Below are 25,198 nucleotides of genomic sequence, written 5' to 3' on the forward strand. Positions count from 1 at the left end.
GATAGTAAATTAAATGTCAATATTTTGTGCCTGGTTCCTATTCTAAAGAAATCTGAGTTAGTAAGTTTCTCTACAATAATTAATTTAGCATGAAACCACTCTGAATTACTTTGCTTATGTCTCGATTGAATCATACAGAAATTTTGAAAAATTGGTAGAATACCCCTTTAAGGAACTCAATGCAGTTTAAGGCAAGTGTGTGATGATTTCGGCAGTTTGCCCGATGCTAATTGGTGGGGTATTTGCTACCACTACATATTAGCTTCATTAGCCTCGCAGCTCCAATGCAAACACAAGAAAGCTGGTCAACTACATTTTGGTTAAGGGTAAAAAAAAAAAAAACACATCATTGTTTAAAAACACTTTACTATAATTGCAGAAGTACTGTCCACAATATACTGTACCCCAACTAACCCAGGCATTCACTTGACAAATACTTGACTAAGTAAAAAAGCCCGTTCCTGTCAGACAACACAAGAATCAGCATGGGAACATCACATACTTAGTAAAGTTGGCAAGGTTCTGCGTGACCTTGGCGATGAGTGTGAGGGTACGTGCTGTGCGGTCATCGGGGTACTCCTGGGTTAGATTGAACAGTGAAGGAGACATGATGGCCGGACACAGGAACCGCAAAAACAGCGAGGCGCTGATCAAACGCTCGCTGATATCTGGTCGGCCCCTGTTACCGCACTCCTGTCGCCACGACGCAAACACCTCTTTTAGTTCTCGTGGAAAAACACTGTAAATGGCAGAAGCACAGTATGTTAGAAGCCTTTAAAGTCTTACTTTGAATAAGATGTTATGTTCGACAACATTACCAACAAATAAAGAGCAACAGTTCTTAATGTAGTAAATAGAGGGAATTCACTACTTTTTAAAACGGGGCACATCCATTATTCCCAATAAATAATAAACATAACATCTACCTACATGACCTATATTATTTAGATGTTTACTTATACGTTTGTAAATGGTTTCTGACAGTTATTTTAATGCGTGTTTACATTAAACGTGCTAATTCATAAGAAACAGTAAAAAAACAAAAAAAAAAACACAGTAGTTAGCCTTTCTACTTTGATTGTTGCTTGTTGCTATAGTTACCAGTAGGAGTTGATGATTTTGCAGAAGGCCAGCTCACAGCACATCTTCAGGTTGCTTTGGTGCTCAGGAAGGTCATTGGGTGCACATTTTGGTGGGTCCACTTCACAATTCTCATCTGACTCATACAAAGCTTTTATAAACTCCCCTTTAGAGAGAGAGAGAGAGAGAGAGAGAGAGAGAGAGAGAGAGAGACAGAGAGAGAGAGACAGAGAGAGACAGAGAGAGAGAGACAGAGAGGCGGAGTCAGACCTTCATGCCTGCAAGTATGAAATGGCATAGATAGATATTTCTGATTTTCTTTAGCTTACTTTGTCTTATCTTGATGCCGTTAAATTCATATGAATTAGATTTCATTTATAAAATAAAGCAGTAATCCACAAGAGGCTGTGCATTACTGAGATTATATGACGGGGAAGGGTGTTATTGGGAAAAGCAAAGTGCCTAAAACTCCCTTCCTTGTGTTAAAACGCAGTAATGCACAGCCTCAAGCGGCTTAGTGCTTTTAAAAACAGCGACCAACATAAAATATGATAAAATGTATGGGATTAAGCCTGGGTGTGATGCTACTTCTGACTGAAACAGAGACATTTGACGCATGTAAGCCATTCAAAGAGACATTACTTAGACTTTTATATTGCTGTTTTACAGTGAATTGTATTATAGTACTTCAATTCAAGGCTGTGATATTAATGATGCACTTGTTTAGCCAAGTTGCCAGCCCCTTGGTTTAAACAAAAAATTGGTTCTTACTTTATGATAAACACTTGGTGGTCCATGTGAGCAGCATTACAGTCAAAGATTGTTCTATGATCTGCACAAGGATTTTTTGTGACGTAATACAGTTCAGTTGCTGTAAGGCGGTCGTAGGTGTGCGTATATTGTGTTTTGTAATGGCTTTGAACACGGCTCAGCTAATCTGGTTTATAATGCATTTTTTAACTTTGTCCCAAAACAGCTTTGTAAAAAGAGACTGCTTAAATTGTATTATTGCAGTCCTTAATGAATATAAAAATGCCTACAATTATCAGTTTCTGCCTTCTTTAGGGCTCTGAGTAGTTAAACATGGGCATTGATATTTAGTGGGTTGTTTTATACTGTGACCAATAAGCATGCTATGTGAGGTAAACGGTTCACTTCCAAGGACCTAACGCTTTTTTCCATGTTCATATGCCAGCTCAGTTTTTGTAGAAACTGCTAAGCTGACAGTCACCACCTGCTCACTTCCCATTACAGCGCTGCAAGCTGAACTGCTAAACACCACCCTGACTCACAACCGACAATCATATCAGCCAGTAAAAGCACTATTTAAAGTTGCAGTAGGCAGGATTGAGAAGAGAGTGGTCTTAGCTTGAAAATGTGAACAAGTACAATGAGTCCCTCCCTCACTGCTGTGCTTCAGCCCTGCCTTCAAAGCCCCTCACTTCAGAGGAGGCAGCTGTGCCTGTGCAGGCAACCATGTGTCTATGATGGTAATTAGCACACACTTATTTCAGTGCCTAGATATTTGTTTGGTAACAGGAACATGTATGAATAGTGCTAAATAAAGTCTTATGAGAAAAATGTGCTGTGAGAGCCCAGGCAGATCAGGACAAACACCACACCGATACGACTGTCTGGGCACTTCACAAAGATATTTTGAGCAACTTTCAAATAGGACAACGCCAACCTTAGCACTGGAAAAAAGATGGCTAAAGTTACCCCAACTATAAAATTACAGTAATAAGATATATGTGCTACCGTAACCACTGCCGTCTCCGCTTTGTGGTTGTTTAAAAAAATCTAATCAAACATAAATCAAGCGGGAAGGTCTCAGGCTCTTTCTAAGCTTTTCTCTTCAGCTTGCTTTTCTTCATTTGACTTCTTCTGTTTACGTCTCTTAGTCATGTATGCTATTGTTGTTAAAGAAGGGATGGGAAGTTTTTTACTTGCTGCTGGCTGCTTAATCCACCAAAACGTTTGCGTTTCCTGAGACGGTGCGGTCTCATGTACGACTGTCAGGACACAGTGACAGTTTTAGCAAATATGACAATTAGTTATTTTTAAGTGTGTTTCCTATGGCAGCTTTAATTAAAACAACATGGGAATTTTGTGGTAGTGCCAATATCTGATACCCTGAATGAGAATTACAGAGAAATACGATACTTATTTCTGTAGGCTTAAAAATGCAGTACAATAAATAAAATGCAGACATTTTGCATAGAAGCCTGGCATCGCTTATACATTCTGCTATTCCAGAATACAATTAACACCTCATCAAATATCAGTCTGTAGATACCGATATGATTACAATCATGCATCCCCTACTACTGAGTCCACCAGCTACTGGAGCATTTAGTGATTTAAGCAACTCGATCACAAATAGATTATTCAGGCCCCAATATAAAAGTGTTAAAACTACTAGAAATGATTTGCTAGCTCATAATTTGGGTAGCAGGTACCTTGGCTAACGCACTAGCTATTATTCCAGAGACTCGAGACACAACTTGTACTCACATCCCAGAGAGTAAAGAAACGACTCGGACCCCAGAGACTCGAGTTAGACTTGGACTTTTTGAAACATGACTTGGACTCGCATACCAGAGACTTGGGATATGACTAGGACTGCAGAGACTCAAGAGGCGACAGACTCTCACACCAGAGAATCGAGACATCACAGGGACTCACGTACTAGTAAACTCAAGACATGCCTCAGATCCCAGAGAATCTAGACACGATTCAGACTCACATCAGAGACTGAAAACAAGACCCAGACTCACACACTAGAACACACAAAGACCCCAGAGACTCATGGCTTGACTGTGACAGAGACTCAAGACACACCACTCAGGCCAGACACTCAAGCCTCGAATCAGTCTCTCACAGACATGCACATCAGAGACTACGTGACAGTCTCACACTCCAGAGACTCCAGACATGACTCACTAGAGACCTGACAAATGACTCAGACTGTAGAGACTCGAGACTAAAAGCCCTTGTGAACCTCTGTAGTATGAGCACACTATGAAGTTTTGAACATCAAGAAACTAATATTATATGAAGATTATGTAAAGCGATAGGTAATAACAGTTACACTCTACAACAGAAGTGTACAAGTCCAGTCCTGGTGGGCTGGTGTCCAGTATAGTTTGGAAGTTTACCTATTCAAACACTCACTAAACCTGGCAATTAACAGATGAGTGTAATCAGGTGTTTCTGAACAGGTCAATCACCAAACTCTGCTGGACACTGGCCCTCCAGGATCAGAGGTCTGCACCCCTGCTCTACAAGACTTACCCTTAAATAACCCTATTAAAAAACAGCAGTGTGGTTGTCTAGCTATATGGCTGAGTGCTACCTAGCCCAGGCCCTATTGTGGTTGGCACTGATCATTCCAATCTTGTCTGTCTCATTCATTGTTTTGATTAACCAAGTATAAAACGCTGCCTGAAGTCATCAGAGGATAAACACACACACACACACACACACACACACACACACACACACACACACACACACACACACACACACACACACACAGGTCCATGTCCTGTCCTTTCTTCATCCTTTCCATGAGACTCAATCAATCTTGAGGAGTGAGCTGTTCAATAATGTAACAGCATTTCCAAACTCACATTAGTCTATGAAAAACAACTATTCATTATTCAGCACTGCCATATGCATTCCTAATGCAAACCTAAATAGAGAAATATACACTGCCTCAACTTGATTTTTCTCACACACACACACACACACACACACACACACACACACACACAAACACAATTTTTAGATCCCCCCATCCTGATATAAATAGTGTGAAATTCACAGACATATTTTTCTTTGCAGATAAACAGCCAGTAAGGGCATTTTAGGTTTCTGGACTGCAAATACATTAATTTATACAGGGCTTATCAGAGAGTGAAAGTCAACAACAAATAGAGGCCTGCTGAGTGTGTGTGCATGTGTTTTCAGCCTTATCTAGAGACCATCAGGCAATACAGTAACAAATGAACCTTAATTGCTAATGTTTCGGTTCCTAGAATCTCATGTAATTTGTACTAAACAAACTACTAGACATCTAATTTACAAGATGGGCCCATTCCATTTAGTCCTAATTCTGCAATTATAAATATGCTGGCATATGATTTTCTTCCTTCCAGGCCTGGACATTCTTTAAGAATTCATAATATAATTTTCTTGTTAAAAAAAAAAAAAAAAAAAAAAAAAAAAAAAAAAAAAAATCAGGATTATTGATAACATCGCCTTTTGAATGAAAATAAAATTCAATATATTAAATAACACTATGTCGGTTGTTAGGGTACACATATGGAGCTCCTGCTGGTGTAGGTTCTTACTGGAGAAACTTCAGATTGAATGAAGCGCCCCAAAGCCATGTCCATATGCTTTAGATATTAAAAAAATACTACATTTCTGGCTTTCTAGTGGAGTCCATATATTATACAGACCAAACTCATATAAACTCACCAAACAAAAAATTAATCACCTGTGACTGAAATGTATCTAATGGCATGTAATACCTCCACAAACACAAATAACAGCTGTGATTCAATTTGACAATAACTGGACTGGATTTAAGCGACATCAATATTCAGCCACTGTTGCAGCAAAGACTTGGGCAGTTCATCAGAATTTTGTGGATGCCTTCCCTGGTGTCATACTTCTTACATTTCTACATAATTAAATCACCCCACAAAATCACAAAGCCTCCTCCAGCTTGAACCATACTTATTGAACTTATGTAGTCCTTATTGAAGGCTTCCTGAGGTCTATGATGAACACAACACTTAGCATCATTCACATACAGGCAGAAACGAGATTCACCTGACCAGATAACATGTTTCCAGTCATGAACAGGCCAAAATTTATGTCTCTTTGCCCACTGTAACCAAGCAACTTTGTGAACAGAAGTGAACAAAGGCCTCTTGCGTGTTCCTCTGCTCCAAATCTTCATGATATGCAGTTCTCTGTGAAGTGTTCACTCGAAAATGTATTGTGAAGGACATGCGTTGACTTCTAAAAGCAATTCTTGCTTGGAAGCAAAGAAATTCAGAAGCCATGAAACAGTGGCGGTCCCTGTCCGTCAGTTACATTTTTCAGCCACAATTCTGATCAGACTTTCCTGTATACAGGGATTTTTGCCACTGCTGGTCGACCTGTGTGACCATTAGGGGTGCAACGATTATTTGACGTAGTTGACTAGAATCAATGACCAAATAGTTGGCAACTAATTTAGTAGTCACTTAGTTGGTGACGTCATCACGCATCTTTCTCGCACTCACTAGGAACGTTCTGACATTAATTGCTTACTGGAGGGTTAACAACAGTGTAATGGCAGCCCCCAAAATATGGGAGCAAAACTTAGAAAAAAGTTGTCAGTTGTGCTGTTTGTAAAGCCTTAGCCCGCAAAGGAGTACCTCAAGAGGAAACACTGTGGCTCACAGGATGAAGACGATTCATCTCAACCACAGAGTAGCACACTAAACGGTGTGCACAAATAGCACATTAGAAGTGCACTAATTACTGTAGTGTGTGAAGTACAGAAATGTGGTTTAAGATGCGGCCATTGTTGTGCTAGTGAGCTGGTTAGCTGTTAGTGTTAAAAGTCATCTTCACGTTCTGAGCAGAGCTGTAACATTTTCTATTTTGAAAGGCTGCTCTCTAGAATCGTTAATGGAGCTGGAACAGAGAAACAAGAAACTATTATTCACAATGACCCTGTTCACTTTCCAGATAACATTTACAATTTTAAAAAGTGCATTGTCGTAACACCAGGAGATAGAGCTGGAAAGGATGTACAGCAGGTTAGGCTGATAAAAGATAGAGAGGGAAATGTACTAGTGAGTGAACAGAGAGTGATGAGTAGATGGAAGGAGTACTTTGAAGAACTAATGAATGAGGAAAACAAGAGAGAGAGGAGGACAACGGGGGGGGGGGATAGTGGATCAGGAAGTGCAGAGAATTACTAAGGTGGAAGTGAGGGCAGCTTTAAAAAGGATGAAGAATGGAAAGGCAGTTGGTCCAGATGACATACCTGTGGAGGTATGGAGATGTTTAGGAGAGAAGGCAGTGGACTTTTTAACCAGGTTGTTTAACAAAATCCTGGAGAGTGAGAGGATGCCTGATGAGTGGAGAAGCAGTGTACTGGTCCCCATTTTTAAGAACAAAGGTGATGTGCAGAGCTGCAGTAACTACAGAGGTATAAAGTTGATGAGCCACACCATGAAGGTATGGGAAAGAGTTGTTGAAGCAAGGCTAAGGCGGTTTCATGTCCAGAAAGAGTACCACAGATGCAATTTTTGCATTGAGAGTGTTGGTAGAGAAGTAGAGAGAAGGTCAGAAGGAGCTACATTGTGTCTTTGTGGATCTAGAGAAGGCATTGGTACTGTATGAGGAAGTCAGGTGTAGCTGAAAAATATGTTAGGGTGGTGCAGGACATGTATGAGGATAGTGAGACAGCGGTAAGGTGTGCAGTTGGAGTGACAAATGGTTTCAAGGTGAAGGTAGGGTTAAGGAATGAAGGTCAGTAGAGATAAGACGGAATACATGTGTGTGAATGAGAGGGAGGTAGGTGGAAAGGTGAAGATGCAAGGAGTAGAGGTCGTAAAGGTGGATGACTTCAAATATCTTGGGTCAACCATCCAGAGCAATGGACAGTGTAGAAAAGAGGTGAAGAAGAGGGTGCAGGCAGGATGGAGTGGGTGGAGACGGATGTCAGGGCTGATGTGTGACAGAAGGATAGCAGCAAGAGTGAAAGGGAAGGTTTACAGATGGAGATGGAGCTGCCGGGTAGAAGGAGAAGAGGAGAAGGTTTATAGATGTAGTTAAGGTGGGCGTGGAGATGGTTGGTGTAAAAGTAGAGGAGGCAATGGATAGGGCAAGATGGAGGCAACTGATCCGCTGTGGTGACCCCTAAAAGGAGCAGCCGAAAGAAGAAGTAGAAGTGTCACCAGTGTGTTTAAATTCAACGAACATAGGAGTGTTTCCAAACAGTTCTCTGTTCTCCGCAAACATTTTGTTTCACTCGCTAATGCTTTAAGGAGGTAGTTCTTTGTGAACACAGAGGGCAACTGGACAAAGGGTTACTGTTGAAATGAAGCGTTTACACAAAAATGTTTATACAAACATTCGTCACTTTCCCCTCCGCTCTATCAGAACACAAGTTCTGAGCAGCGGTGAATATGCGCTCTCAGAGTACAGCGAGACTCTCACAGGAGATAGACAGAGATACTGACTTGCCTCCATTTCATTAAAGACCTGTGATTTAGAGTTTAGTTTCAGCAGAGTTTAGACAGACAGCAGACCCCACAGATCACAGACTGCACTGTTTAAAATTCACTTTTAAATTTAGATGTTTTTTTTATTTACTTTAAAATACAACTGACTTAGTTTTGTTATTTTATTGCTGCTACTTTGCACATCCTCAATTTTAAATTTTGACAGAAAAAATACATTGAAGTTTTATTTTTGAATTTTTTGTATTAGCAGGAAAATTCATGAAAACGGTGAATTCTTGAATGTTATTCTTCTTTATTGTCTTTATCGTTAGTTAGCAAATGCATAAAACAACCTCAAGCTAAATTTAAAAGCTAACAGCTACATAGAAGTTATTTGGTAATGTAGTGATTCATAATCCAAATAATCAATTATTCGTTTCAGTAATTGATCGGTTATTCAACTATCAAATTAGTTGTTTGTTGCAGCCCTAATGACCATACGCTTCAATACACCTGCAAATTCAGCTACTTTCTTCACACTGTGGCCATTAGCACACCTAAATGCAATCACTCCTTTTGCCAATCATTAACATCTGATTTGCCACCAATTTTCCACACATTGAATGAGACTTTCACTGCGCTGTACCAACTCTTCCCAATCGATGAATCGCATCACACACCATGCAGATATTTACAGCCCTATCATCCCAATACCGTCTGCAGGAGCCTGAAGTTACTACGACACATGGGGTTCAGATCTGAAAGGCCACCAAATAATTAGCTGAATCAAAGAGTCTCCCACAAGAATGGTGTCTTTTATCTATGGCAAGTTTATGTCACATGTATCTGTAAATATCACTGGGCAAAAGGAAAGCAACTGAGTAATGGAACAGAGGAAAAGGCAAGTAAACTGGGAAACAGCATGAGCTAATGTTTTTGGGGCATCATATACACCCAATCATCCATCTAAAAACCTGCCACAGAATTTATCTGACAACCAGGGTAAGACACTTCATAAGTCCTCACCTCTATTGTACTTCCTCTCAGTATGGCATACTGGGGACTTTTATGCATATTATGTGGGACTGCCCAAAAGGTTCTCTCTTCTTTGACTAAGACACACTTCCTCATGGACCCTGAACTTTATTTGCTTAGTAATGACTCAAGATTCTTCATCACGGAAAGATCCTGGAAAATATGGCTGGCTGGCTTCTGCAGCAAAAAAAGTCTTTGTCCAGCCCTGGCTACCCTGGTCTATGCATCACTAGCTCCATACATTATTGGACATCCTCTATCTGGAACTACTGTTAGCAAGATTAGCATTGCAGCTCCTATAACTCTTCATACATGGAATCATGGAATATCCAAAGTCAAGTCCCTTTTGTTTATTTAGCTGTATGATGCGTTTAGGTTGAGAATTTTCATGTTTCCTATGGTGCAATATGATCAGTTTCTGTTGATAAGTCCCATGTTGAAGTAGGTTGGGGTTGGAATGAGGGGGGGGGGGGGCTTTTCTAATTGGAAAACAATAACTCACTTTGCACACTATAAGCTTAAGTTTCTTCAAATGTGCAAATCTCAATCAAATTTAAACTGGTCCTTGGTCACAATCAAAACTTATGAATTAAATTAGACACAGTGAATAAAAACATATGCCATCGCAGCACACAATCAAAAGGATTTATGCTTACATAGAAATAAATATTACACTATCCTATTTTTTCCCCCCAAAATTATATGATATTTAATGCACCCTAAAATCAATAAAAACACATTAGCCATTTAGCTAACTGTAGTTCCCCAAGTCTGCTGTTGGTCATTTTAATTGATTAACTGAGCAGGCCAAAAAAATATTTTAAAATATTTTAAAAAGTTCTAAAAATATTTAAAAAAACAAACAAACATGCTTTAGATCTCTTACCCAATGCATCCTGAAGATATTTCTGGCCCACGAGTTTGAGGTACTCCTCGATGGCCTTGGTGCCCAGTGTGTTCTCACGAAAGATCAAGTGCTCGTTCTCCCCACAACGATCCACCTCAGACATCATCAGATCAGTCAGAAAGTCCTGAACAACAAATAACAAGGATTCAGAATGAGAAAGCAAAAACACCTAAAGAAATAAGGAGAACCTTGAATGCTCCTGCCCCTGCTGTCACACACAAGCGTGACACAATAGTACACAAACACATTTCAGCTCATTCTATACTCGCCTTGTTTTTTTTTTTTTTTAACATTAACTGATTTAATGAAAATCTTTAAAGTAATTATCATTATACATAATGTAATACAAACAACATTTGTGGAGAAGCATTTCACCTCATTTTAGGAACTGTTACTGCAAAAACATGCATTTGAGAGCTCCTGTTAATGTGGTTTCATGGTAACTGTAAAAATAATTGGAACATATTATACATACATTATTTACATTATTTTAAGCTAATGAGTCACAATTTGAACCAGAATCAGAAAATAAAAAAACCTTTTAGTGGATAAGTTTTACAATTATTAGTTATTGCAATATGCAGTAATTCAATAGCAATATCAAACTTTGTCCAGAAACAAGAGAAAGATAATGCAAGTCTAGTTTAATCAAAGCTAACCAGCAGGAAACCAATCGGGAGCTGATTTGTACAGAACGGACACAGAGGCATTGGTATGTGCAAGCACCTGCACTCACAAACACATAAAAACAATATTATTTTGGTCCAATATCCTGCAGGGTTGGGCTAATGTAGCAGGTGTAATTAATAAGTAACTAATAATAATAATAAGAAGAAGAAGGTCGCTTCACATAGCATGGGCAAAAAACCAAACAAAAAACTAAGCAGTGGAGGAGGAAGAAAAATGTGAATTAATAAGAAAAGAAGGGCAGTCCCGGAGGGATTGAGGAAGAGCATTCCAGAGTGTGGGGCCCATGGCACTGAAAGACCTCCCTCCCAAAGTGGAGAGTCTGGCGTGTGGGACATCAAGTAAGTTATTACAAGAAGACCTGAGAGAGCGAGAGGGCGTGTAAGAGGTCAGCAGTTCTCTGAGGTAGGGGGAGCAAGGTTATGCAAGGCTTTGAAAGTGAGTAGTAAAATTTTAAACTTTATACGGGACGGGACCGGTAGCCGGTGTAGCTGGGAGAGAATGGGGGTGATGTGAGCTGATCGCTTAGTATGGGTGAGCACTCTAGCCGCAGAGTTCTGAATGCACTGCAGCTTTTGGACTGATTTTACAGGGAGACCAACAAAGAGGGAGTTACAGTAGTCAATGCGGGACATAATGAAGGCATGAACCAAAGTTTCTGCATCTTTATCAGTGAGGAACGGTCAGAGACGAGCAATGTTACGTAAATGAAAAAATGCAGTCTTAGTGAGGAACTTGATATGCAGATCAAAATTAAGTGATGAGTCGAATGAAACACCAACATTTCTAACAACAGGTACAGGCTTAACAAGCAGGCCATCAATACTAACTGAAAAATTGGATGACTTTGATAGTAAATGTTTAGGGCCAACCGGTTTTTATCAGTGTTTAGTTAATTATGTGTTCAATACATCAGGCAGGTTCAAAGGTCTGATTCAGAATTCTGAATGCCACCAAACTCTGGACATGCAGCATGCCTCCAAAAATTTTAAACCACTGGTTTTAATGAAGGTACATAAACCGGTGACTGCTAGCACTGTTCTAGTTCCCAACATTTTGTCCTTACTACATTAAATTAAAGCTATATTGAGACCACATAATGTCATAGTAAATGACATTTGGCTTGAAATCTATACAGTCAGTAGCATTTGAAGCATTCTGTTCAGCAGCACTTAAGAGTGTGGTGAACGTCTGCAGGACTTGTCATTTAGCCATATAATGTAATAACTTAATTTAATGGTTGACTAATATCTGGTTGGCTGAATGTCTCTGTCATCAAGACACAACTTTATTCCTAGTAGGAGTGTAACAGCTCACAGCATTAGGTTTTTAGGAATACAGCTATTTTTACATTGAAATTTTCTCTCAAATATTTTAGAATTTTATGTTTCATGCCCCAATACGATGTTTCCATAACAACTACATATATCAACTTAATATTATACTAATAATTCTATTTTAAAATACATGTAGTTTATTATTTAATGTAAATACCTTTACTGTTCTATTGTTTAGATTGTAAGTAAAACAAAACAGGGTTCCTTTTGCAGCATAAACTGTGCTGCTCTTGTTATTGATCATGTTTAGTTTACTAAGTCATGTTATTTACCTTTTCATTTCCTTCAGTTATCATCCATTTGTCGTGTTAGTGACGGTTTTCTCTACGTACTGACACACGAGTGCACTGTGCATCACCGAGTGAGTAGGTTTACTGTTGTTGGATATCGGTCACATCCCCAGTGAACAAACACATGTGGACTGACAAAGCAAGCTTTTTTTTTTCTCCTGCATTCAACTAAACCCTTATTGCAAGTCCAGAGCATGTATAATCAGTGAAACCTACAGCACTAGACAGACATAGGGAACTTTCTGAGCATTTGGATTCATCGGTAGGTTGCCCAGTAATCATGTGTATGAAGTGTTGAGTGTGGTGTGAGAGCTCGAGATTAGACTGAACTGCATTAGTCTTGCAGCCAATGTGTGAAAGCTGGCAGCCAGGTTTATGCAATATAATGGGTAAATTACTTAATTTGCTCCAGTTGGTTGAATACACTCTTTGACGCCTGTTTGAATTAAGAGGCTTGTATTAAAGGATGCAATACAATATAATATATATATATATATATATATATAAATACATTATATATAATTACATATTATACAATATAATGTCATATCGCAGACCTAAAAACTCTACTTTAAATTCTATGTGTGTGTTTGTCTATTTTTACAAATAACTATGTCATGGTGTGAGAAAACAAGTCTATTTTAGTTTTTTACTTAACCCTATGCATTTCATTATTAGTTAGACTCGTAGCTTCAGTCCAAATCTACAGAAGCGAACTTGTGATACCAAACATTTCTTGGCTGCTCTACATTTGAGGTAAGGGGGGCTGAAACTGCATAAATTTCATTGCTCACTTTCGACTATCTGAAAAATCGTGACTTGTGCTGCACCCCCTCTTCCTGCAGTACTAAAACTTTGTGTGCCAAGCTGCAGTGAGCTTTTAGCTGTGGGGCAGAGCTTCTCATGTAGAAATGCTAGGGAGAAAGCTGTTCTCGGAGTGATGACTTTCTCTGCCCATCGATTTTTTCCCCCTTTTTTCTTCCTTTCTGTCAGAATGTTCTTCCCTCGCATCTCTTTCTCTCTCACATTTAACCAGCCTTCACACTACTCCACTCCATCTACCACCCCTGCCCCCACCTTCCCCCGTACTCATGACACAGCACAAATGTAAATAAGAGAGCGCTGAGCTGAATATTTTGCCCGGAACGCTGCGTTTTTCTGCCAAGCCGCTAAGGACAATGTTCTCTGAATCAGCTTGTTGTGCTACAGCTTATTCAACCTCCCTGTAATAAAAATAACCCCAGCCATGCCTGTTAGGTACAACTTGGAACACAGGGCCCTGATCCAGGATCAGTCCTCCGCTCTGTCTCCACTGATCTAACTCACTTTGTGTAAAAAGCCACACAGATCCCAACACAGCACTGCCAGTTTCTTTTATGCCTGCAGCTCCAGGCATCAGCCAAACCAAATAGCAACCTAAACCGAAGACAAAAATGAACACGCATTTGTGCAGTTTTGAAATTAAACCTAAGAATAAACAGACTTAAGACGTATTTGTGCATATGTTTCCGCACATATTTTAGCATTCAGGACGCTGGAGATGGATATCCCTTCTAATTAGCCCACCAAATGATAACAGGTGTACAAAATCAAGCACACAGCCTCACAATCTCCACAGACAACCACTGACAGTAGAATAGTTCATGCTGAAGAGCTCAGTGACTTGTCTCATAGGATGCCACCTTTCTGACAGTTTGTTAAATTTATGCCCTAATCCACTACCAGTGCTATTACTTTAAAGTGGAAACAAAAGCTCATTGGTTAAAGCAGTAGGCCACATGAGTTAACAGCAGAACTGGTGAGTGCTGACGTGAAGCATGTAAAAATCATCTGTCTTAATTTGCATTCCTTACATCACCTCTAAAAGCAATGTCAGCACAATTACTGTTGGTTGGGAGCTCCATGGATCAGCTTTCCATTGTGAACACAGTAGCTGAGCAGCCACGCACAACTATGCGCAACACCAGGCATCGGCTGTAGTGGTGTAAAGCACACCATCATCAAACTATGGAGCAGCAGAAACACATTCTTTTCCCAAACGCACAGTCCCAAACGTAAAGTTTGGTGGAGGAGTTAGTGCTAAAGCATACAATCATATTTCAGAGAATTGGGCACTACTGTACTTGTAGCAACAGTTTGGAGAAACAATGTCAATAAAGAATTGGTTCGCAGGAACTAGCATGGATGAACTGGACCAGCCTGCACAGAGCCCTGATCTCATCCCTTTGGGATGACCTGGAACAGCAAATGTGAGCCAGATGCCATCACCAAACACCTTGTGGACGAAAGTGAATCACAACAGTGGAAAGCCTTTCCAGAAAAACAGGATATGGGATGCACCGATATGGGAACTGTGGGCTAAAGCCGATATTTTTCTGGTAAGGCTTTCCACTCCATATCAACGTGGGATGCACTGATACGGGAATTATGGGCTAAAGCTGATATTTTTTCCTGTACACTTCTGCCGATGGCAATACCGATACAAATACATTTATAAATGGAGCACAATAAATTCATCATCAAATATCAGTGAAATAGCTGTCAAATTTAAACACCTGTCTGAAGACGATCTTTTTTTTTTTTTTTTAGGAAACATCTGCTGATACCAACAAGATTCCAATCTAATTGTGCATCCCTAATATTAACGCTCATTGTTCTGGAACGAGATGTTCATCAAGCACATAAGGATGTTGTACTCAGTTTTCCATAGCCCATGTGAAATACTGCACTGTTGGTGTGCTGGTTCATTCTGCCCATTCCATATTGTCATCTCCCCCACCCTTAGGTGTGACTAAACCCAGGCTAGAACGGAGATAAAAAACTGAAGTAGGTACTGAAATACATGCAGTGGAAAAGACTGATTCATCCATTATGGACTGAATGTACTTCTAGGACTGCATGACTGTGATAGAAAACGGTAATTGTGATTACTTTCAACAGAAACATGAGGTTTGTTGGTGTGTTTTTAATCAGAAGGCACAATGAACCCATGAGGAACAACTGAGATTGGTCATTGTGCTCACAGCAGCTCCCTCTTCAGAAGTTACTGTGATTCATTAGAATGCTCCATTTGCTGAGTAGTGCTATTTATAACTGTGCGAGCACTTGATTTTGATTCAGTCACCATGCAGTTCTGCCTTTTTGTGCTTATCTAACTGTGGAGAACTGAACAGTGGCTGTTGTGCGATTATTGTGTGATTATTTGGACACCTGTCACACAGTCCAGGACTAAGACCTTCTACCCTGTAACTCAGGAGCTAAACAACTCAGCAAAACTCTGCGTACACATGTGAATACAATATGGAAAGCATTTGATCATATCCTGTTAATCATGCATCCAGGCACGACTTTTTTATAGTGGGAAAAAAAAAATGTAAAAATCAATCTGTGTGGCATCAAGCACAAACAAAAGCGTTTTCCACATGGACAGTTTCACAAGGAAAAATCTGTGTGATCTCTGACCTAAAACCCACAACCCTTGAGGAAGCATTAGGAAGAAACACTGAGAAGAACCATAATTCAAAAAGGAAAAACTCCTTAATAGCATGAGGAGTCTTGCACAGTCACAAAAACAGCCTGTTTAATTCTACAGGATAAAGAGGGGTTGGAAAATAGTCATATAAACATGAATTATGAATTATGTTTTATTAGTGCATAAACCCACTCACACCGTACATGGGGCCTTTAAGAGAAAAAAATACAAGACGAATATAGATTCTCTTTATTTCTCACTACCTTCGCTGACTGGGAAGCCGAGAGATATGAAGATTTCACAAGCGCTGTGACATTCCTGCAAAACAAAGCATGAAGCTACTTTGTATTCACACAGACAGAGGCATATATACACAGCTCCGAGGCTAGAGACTAATCAGAAATAGCCAAGAACATTCCATATTACTGTCACAACTAATCAGCTAACCCATACCTTACTCGAAACCAGAGACACACACCCACACACAAACAAGGAAATAAGACATGAGGGAGGAGAAGGAAAAGTGCAATATAAAGAAAAATATGAAAATATCAGAATAGGTAGAGGGAAGGAGAAGACTAAACAGTAAGGAGAGTTGGAAAGGGTGAGATAAACAAGGCACTGGAAAGATAATAAAAGAGGGGATAGGAGGATTAAAGAAAGGATAAAATCCCAGAGAATAGAGCTCCCTGGAGGCTGCATAGCCTGGCAGCGAAAACTCATAAAGGCAAGACCATCTGACAGACACAAGCAATAATGTGTGTGTGTGTGTGTGTGTGTGTGTGTGTGTGTGTGTGTGTGTGTGTGTGTGTGTGTGTGTGTGTGTGTGTGTGTGTGTGTGTGTGTGTGTGTGTGTGTGTGTGTGTCCATTTGAGGAACGGGATTAGATGGTAGTGTTGCTTGAAGAGCTAATTTTTTGTGCACAGCATTATTGGTGTGGAGCGTGAGTGTGTTAAGACAGCCATGTCCGGCCATTAAGTGTAACCCTTAAAAAAATGTCACTCAACACTAGAATTTCTTCATTTGATACATAGGTCGAGATACGATACACGCTGTGAATCAAATACAGCTTTATGCAGATACATGCATGATAACTGGAATAGTTCTATTTAGCACAATCCATGATATTCCTAAAGGTAAAAACCATCAACAGCACTGTGAAGCTCTCAGAGCGGAAAAGGCTGGTTTGGTTACACTTCCTTGGATGGTTGGTTAGCCAAGCTGTTTGATACGGCGAGGTTTCTAAGTCGAGTACAGTGAAGATGAGTGGTAGACTGAATAGTCATGATGTGTCAACACTGCACAACACGAGGATCAAACACTCGAGCTAATACCTCAAATATGCGAACTCATTTGTGAAGACATCAACTGCCACATCCCAGGCTCTGCACCCCTCCTCTCTCCAGCGCTCAAAGTTGCCGGTCTTTTGATCACCAGCCCTGCATCCCTCACCTGGCCCTCAGCAGCCCACGGCTTTAAAACCTCATTTGTGCTATTCAGTCTCTGTGAAGTCTCTTGTGTTATCTAGTTATTGGGCCATGTTATATAGTGTTTACCAGAGTGAGAAAAAACATGAAGTTAAAGTTAGCCAGCTTCTCTTTCAAATTTTCCATTCCACCTTTTATGGAGCAGCATGGTAAATGTTACGGACCATTTTAGGTGGGAGGAAAATTTTTTATAAGAATCTGATGAAGCTTAGTGTCCACTTTTATTCGGATGTGGAGCACACACACGTTTCTCTCTCTCTCTCTCTCTCTCTCTCTCTCTCTCTCTCTCTCTCTCTCTCTCATATATATATACACGTGTGTGTGTGTGTGGGCTCCACACATATATATATATATATAAACTTTTTTATAGTCTTACTTTTGTTAATATTATTACTATTTATTTTATATACTTACCCATTCAATAAAAATCTTTTTGAGGGAAAAAATAATGATAAATAAATGAATAAATCAAGAAATAGGAAATTTACGTTAGCATTTTTTTTTTCAAATTTTGTAGAGAAAATCTATTGATATGCAAATACGGAAATACATATAATATTGTGAAATTTACATACCGTTACACCCCTAGAAGGTTCATATCCATCTAATCACCAAGACTTAGCTCAAATTCTGTAAGCATTTGCACAGTGCATTTTAAACAACAGTGATGCACGTTTTAATGGACATGTAAAGTCTATTGGTAAATCTTCTTCTTCTTCTTCTTTCGGCTGCTCCCTTTAGGGTTCGCCACAGTGGATCATCTGCCTCCATCTTGCCCTATCCACTGCCTCCTCTACTATTATACCAACCATCTCCATGTCCACCTTCACTACATCCAATACTCAAATATAAATATGCTGAAATTTTCCATTTACAGTGGTCTCTTGTCAAGTTATCTGATAATTTATTAGACATTTGGGTATTAATTTTATTACAAATTCATTCTTGGTGTTATGTGTGAACGTTTAGTCACATTGAAGTTTCAAATCGCAAGAGCTGCGATTTCAAATTTGAGAGGTTTCCTGTTGGAACATTTAAACTAATAACACAGAACAACGTGTAGATGAGTTGGACCAATCAGAAGCAAACACCCACAAAATGTGTACACGACAACACAAGCCTTTTTTCTATTATTTTTACTTTCTACTTCAATACTTCCCCCTAAAGACTTTACACAGCTGACTTTGAAGGGTAAACTTTAGGCCAAAATATACTTAAGATGTTTTATGCAAGTGACAGCTGGAGCTAATTCGTAGAAAATAATGACAATTTAATTCACAATATTGGTCAGGAAAATTGCAATTAGATATGTTCTCCACATCACTGATGTGATACCATCTTCTGATTTTTTATGAAATCTTCTACAGCTCTGATAAAGTTGAGCAGCATTGGCTAGGTCTGTCAAAATGATACATAACCACTTGACTGCAACATAAGCTGACTGCGTTTATTTAAGCTAGTTGCACTTATTCTCCAAAGTTGTTAACTTTCACAACCAGTTCAGCGGTTGTGTTTTTATCTGTTAAAGGAAACACATGTAAATAAAATGAAGCAAAATATGAATTTATTGAGAGAAATCTTGATTTTTTAAAAATAACACAAGTTACAACTTCTTACTGGTGTCATGACACCTTTAGAGGGCAGCAGCGGGCAAAGGTTTATGTGAGCACAAGCTGTTTCTGTTGTTATTTAGGAAATAGGCAGTTAAAGTGAATGATAACTAATTAATCAGACAATACAGATACTTTAGGCTCGTACCTTAATAGTTACATACAATGAACAACTAAGACAAATCGTAAAATGCAATTATTCATACGCCAATTAATCGGCAGCTAAAACTTCACGACAGTGTCATATTAGACTCATTTCATAGTTTATGTACAAGCTTGATTACAAATTTCTGAATGGTAATGTCTATTCATGGCCCTGAGTTTGTACCCTTTTCCCTGTTTCTCACACAGCACTTGTGATAACCCTGGGGTCAAATCCATGTGTGCGAGTTGTCAAATTGGCAGCGTTCATGATAACAATACTGGTTATGTTTTGTGTTTTTTCGTTCCCTGGATGCTGTTTTTTTTTTTTCCATAGCCAAATTGTGGCATATTCTGGGCTTAGTTTTGTAAAACCACTTGATGTGCACCCCCTCCACAGCCTTCCAACAGCTGGGATTCTTCCAGTGTCTCAGCTTTATGCAAGTGCAGTGAAGAAATTCTACCAATACCATTAGAAATAGTGTTTCCCAGTCCTGCACTTCATGTTGAGGCGTTCTCCCTCCAACCCTTTTAGCTCATTTACAAGCCATGCACAAATTTCAAATGAGTGTGCTAAAGCAAGGAACATGCTGAAATGTGCAGTAGGGTAGTTGAAACCCAAAATCCTGGCGAGGGAGGTTACCTTAGGCTAATCAATAGCCTCCTGCGCTCTGTTGGTAGTGCTGAGTTTCTCTCTTTTCACCCCCACTGCTCTCAGACAGTCAGGCAGGAGATAAGGTTGCAGAGCTAACAGTATGACTTCTGGGCCTGCACTCAAAGTATGCAGTATGCTGGGGTGTGTGTGTTTTAGTCAAGATATTCAGAGGGCTTGCTTGAAGCCTAATACCTAGAATGTGTGCACAGAGAAAAAAACATTCCAGACAGATTCCTCTGTTCTCAAACGTGGACATGTTTGGTTTAGCTCTAGTTACTAAGTCAGTAATGCAGGTAAGCATTAAGCCAACTTTATATCATGGCGCTAGAAATGTCATGTGTCTCGTTAATGAAATGAAGAGTTTTTCTCTGTCCACATGTATCTATTTCCTAGCAATATATGAGATAATAATAAGGCTGCAACTAATGATGACGTCCATAAATCAATCAATCGCTAAAAACCATATCAGTATCGTCCCATATCCATTCTTTTAAAAATCATCAGCATTGTGCTGATTCTTAGATTTGATCGATATTTTTAACCGATATTTTATGATGCATTTATTGAATGCTGGAAGAGCACCGCAAAACCACAGCACAATGCACTCATGCATGCATAAAACCTGCAGTGATGTCCTACCATAGCGCATATTCATAGGTAGTTCTGTATATTAAACTCCAGGTAGGATATTTTGACAGTTCAAATCTCTTTATCAAACAAAAGTACTACCAGCATTAAAACTACAAAGCTGAAGTTGGCTTCCTATCTGCCAGCTTCTTGTTCCAATTTTCGTACTCCATCTTAAATGGTGCAGCAGTTACATTCTGGCTAGTGAAAAAGCCAGCATCTTTGTTTCATCTGTATATTCTTCTTTTTTCATTACATGGCTTCTTGACAGCTACACATCCTTTCAGACCCACCGCACAGACTTGTCTACTCACAGTAGATTTATTGAACATTTTAATATTAATAGTGCTTACAAAAGACAGAAGCATGCACTAAATCCAGGCGTTAGGAAACAAAGCAAGTCCATTTAAGATTAAATAACAACTAGCTGCAGTATGAGGCAAATGAATTGGTTTAGGCATGCAGTTTGGGCAATACTAAGTGGTGAAATATAAGGTTTCGATTAATTGTTAGCAGCATTAGCCTCGTAGCTCCAACGCAAAACTAAAGAAGCAAAAAAAAAAAAAAAAAAAAAAAAAAAAAAACACAAGCATCTCTTGACTGACTACAATTGGAGTAAAAGAAAAGTTGTGTGAAATGGATTTATAGTGATGTATTCCTTTAATACACGCAATCATCATCTATCAAATCAAGCAGGCACACAAAGCACAAAATAAGAGATCTTCTAAAAGTTTGTTTGTAATGCGCGTGTGTGCGAGTGTGGTGGCCCGACTGAAGTGGATGTCATCTCTACAGTGGCGCACAACTTGTGTAATAGCTGCCAGGGTGATGAGCTGCTTCAGACCAGAAATGGCATCCTTCAGAGAGAGCTCGCCTTAAAGCCCAGCAGAGCGTGAGAGAGACAGAGAAGGAGAGAGAGGAAGCTGAGAGGTTGAGAGAATGGCATGGGAGGGAAAAGAATGAGGGTAAGACAAGCTAAAAGGAAGGGAGGTGGAGGGGTTGCAGAAAGAGGAAGCGGGGGGGCGGCGGAGGTGGAAGGTGGCAGGCTGACGAATGGAGAGAGGAGAAATGTGCACCGGAGGAGAAAAGAGATAATGACTATGTCTTTGCCAGTAACAGCGAGTTAATAATGAGAAATACTAATTCGGTTGCACCTGAAAGGATTTCATTAGCTTTATTAGCATTACATAAAGCATTATTATAAGTAATTTGATGAGGAACACATTCAGAGCTGGAAGTGCATAGGAGCAGGGGTGGGTGACCTCACAATGCTTGAAGACTTTTTCACAGTATGAATCATGATATTAATAAAATCAGATAATGGTATAATGGTCTGAGAGCCAATCAGCTGCCTGTTGCTATGTTATAGTCCATGTTGTGCACTGTTCCTAATGTACTGATGATACTGGCAGGGCCAGACGTTATCCCGTAACACCACCACCTGGGGACAACAATGAGAAATTCTGGACTACATGTGGGTGAGTACAAGCAGAGTGTGAAACTGCCAACCCAATCCAATGCCTTGTGAAGGCGGAGCTCAAAGTAGGGGCTGATGGTGCACTCATCGACAGAGTTTTGCTAGCCTAACTCATTTTTCTTGTGTTGTCGACTGTACTCTGGATATAAAAACAGCACAAATCAGGTGTGCTCTTACTTTAGTCTGCAATGTAGCACCTGAAGTTTAACACAGAGGTGGGCAATATAACGATATTTTATCATCTATGTCATTAACAACATGCATTTCTGAGCATGTTGTGGATTCTGTTGGTACTTAAAAGAACACTATGACGGGGTCAGTGGCTTGAAAGTGTAGGGCTGATCCACACTGACTGGCCATATTGCTCAACACTGACACAGGACCTGGGTTGTTTACGTTAGATACCACTGTCATATTGCATTCTGATACGCCCACAGTTCTAAGCAGCAGCTTGAGATTTTTGGAATATTCATCTAATAAAAAGTATTAATTAATATATATTTATTAAATATAACACTGGCAAACACTTTTTCCATGGCATGTCTTTACTACTACACAAAATTTAAAAAAAAAAAAATTTAATTTTAAGTTTTAAGGACTTAAAAGGGACTTTAAGTATTGTTATCTATTATTTTTGCTATATTGCTAGGGGAGTAACAATGCATGGTGATATTGCAATGCAAAACGACAGTGTGTATTGTGAAGCTGTGACAATGCATTGTGGATAATGGACAATCTATGAATTATTCTATCTAACGCAACTGAATTATTTAAACAAACAGTTATCAACACCTCACTCCAGCACTCCTCCTGCTTCCCAGCTCTAAAACTATTAGCAAGTTTTGCAACATTATGATAGTCCTCATTTTTCTTCATTCTAATTTAGTTCAAAATATTGTATTAATACTGAATCATGGATCCAGTACTGTGAAAGCTGTCCCTAGACATACTGTCATACAAGTCTGGTCCCACAAGACAAATGCCACCCATGATGAACTAAAAAAAGCACACTGATATTGCATATATAACATTGTCATACTGCCCACCAATACAGAGGAGTGCCTATTTATGTCTAAGGTTTTTTTTCCCACCAACACTAAATGCTAATGGGAACGGTATTGTGCAATATGTGTGTCAATGCTCAACAACGAACAGCCACCTTAGTGCAAATATATCATACTAATCACATCCATATGCGTAGGTGATAAACATGTCCAACTGTGCCACTTTGCCCACTCGTCTCTCACAACAGGCCTTTTCTCTGTCTACGCACTGCAGTCGTCACATAACACTAAACCAAACCATGTAGTAACGGCAGCCATCTCCCACCACTCACAGAACAGCTGCGTAGCTACAAAAACACAACTCAACAGCCTCTGTATTTTCCAATTACAGAAGCAGGAGTCACCCAGATGTCAAGATTCCTAAAATAATGATTCTGACTAAGAGACACAGCCAGTTTTGTTGGGCTCAGCTCGGTTATGCTCACCCTGGGAACAAGTGTCCGCAGCTTCCGAGAAACCGCAGACCAACAAACCTTATCATCCTGACACAAGGGCCAGCTTCATCTACACCCTGACCTAATTTGGCCTGAGTTTATTTTGGATCAGTACTTTTAGCTTTTTCCAGCACAGAAAAGCCTACTGGCACACAAGCATGTTTGCAGACCTGACCAAAAATGGATAGTCAGTATCCTCAGTTGTATGCTCACTGCAAGTCAGGATGATACACAATAAAAGATTCAATCTTAGTGAAAAGAGATCTTAGTAAAAATAGACTACACCACTTTTTCTTTTCAGATCCCAACATTAAGTATGATCCATTTTTTCTTAAAAACTGCTACAATTTTGTGTGGGTTTCTGTGCCAATCATAGTCACCACTTAAGGGATTCTTTATCTCTTATAATTAAACCGCCTGTTTTTGTTACTGCACCTTAAAGACTAATGTATGTAAATGGTCTCTGTTCTGATAAACTGTCTGGGCTGACACACTCCTTACACCTTCAGCATAAGTAAGCGGGGCTAAACTGCTGTATGCTTAAAAGGCATACATATAGTCATATGAAGAAATGCACCCCACAAAGTGTTTCTCTTTTTGACAAATATATCAGTATTTGATCTTCAGTTTAACAGTATGCATAGATGAACATTATGTAATAGAACTATGTAGAAAATAAATAAAATTATGTAGAAAAAACATTGGAAATTTGATCTGACGTCACAAAAAAGTGGCTATTTTTGCAGCTTTTTTTTTTTTTATGTACGGCCCATATGTTTTTAAACTTTAACAATGTTTACCTCAAACATCAAACATTTTTGTTTTGAGAAAGTGAGGAAAGTATTTTTTCCCTGTTTCTGGGCTCTTTAAAATGAGCTATTTTAAGCACTTCATTCAAGATCATCTAAACGCACCAAATACTGTACCACCCTAGAGCACTACATACATATAGCCAACATGACTTGTATAAAACAGTATCTTTTTATTCATCATCATCGTCGTTGTTAACCGCTTAATCCAGATAGGGTCGCGTTAGCATTTGGGAGAGCTAAGAATCCCAAATGACCCTGTCCCCTGCAACTTCCTCCAGCTCATTCCCAGGGACCCCAAGCCACTCCCAGGCCAACTTGGAGATGTAATCCCTCCTAGAACAACCTCGGGATCTTATCCCGGTAGGCCGTGCCTGGTACTGGGAGGCTTCCAGAGGGCATCCGAATCAGATGCCCAAACCACCTCAGCTGGCTCCTCTCAATGCGGAGGAGTAGCGGCTCTACTCATGGCCGAGCTCCTCACCCTATCAAATAGAGCGTAGCCTACCACGCTGCAAAGAAAGCTAATTTCCGCCGCTTGTATTCGTGATCTCATTCTTACGGTAATTACCCACAGCTCATGACCATAGGTGAGGGTCAGGATGTAGGCCAACCGGTAAACAGAGAGCTTTGCCCTATGGCTCAGCTCCATCTTCACCGCTACAGTCCAGTACAGTGACCGCATTACTGCTGCCGCCTGTCCCAGCCTGTGGCCGATCTCACGATTCCTCTTCCCATCACTCGTGAACAAGACCCCAAGATACTTAAACTCATCTACCTGGGGCAAGTCCTTTCCCCTTACCTGGAGTGGGCATGCCATCCTTGATGACCTCCCACAAGATATCTTGGGG

The 25,198-nt window shown here is 39.8% G+C and overlaps 1 protein-coding gene across 14 annotated transcripts in view; it reads right to left on the reverse strand.

The window, feature by feature from the left end:
* Nucleotides 1–25,198, reverse strand: part of dab2ipb (DAB2 interacting protein b) — a 250,907-nt gene that overhangs the window by 24,957 nt on the left and 200,752 nt on the right. For all 14 annotated transcript variants that reach the window (XM_037533218.1, XM_037533219.1, XM_037533222.1 and 11 more), the window contains 3 exons: nucleotides 10,237–10,381; nucleotides 1,102–1,246; nucleotides 503–739 (listed from right to left, as the gene is read on the reverse strand). In XM_037533218.1, coding sequence (XP_037389115.1) covers nucleotides 503–739; nucleotides 1,102–1,246; nucleotides 10,237–10,381 — 527 coding nt within the window. The remainder of the gene's footprint in view (nucleotides 1–502; nucleotides 740–1,101; nucleotides 1,247–10,236; nucleotides 10,382–25,198) is intronic.

This window comes from Pygocentrus nattereri, chromosome 23 (genome assembly GCF_015220715.1).
Source record: "Pygocentrus nattereri isolate fPygNat1 chromosome 23, fPygNat1.pri, whole genome shotgun sequence".
NCBI classification, from domain to species: Eukaryota; Metazoa; Chordata; class Actinopteri; order Characiformes; family Serrasalmidae; genus Pygocentrus; species Pygocentrus nattereri.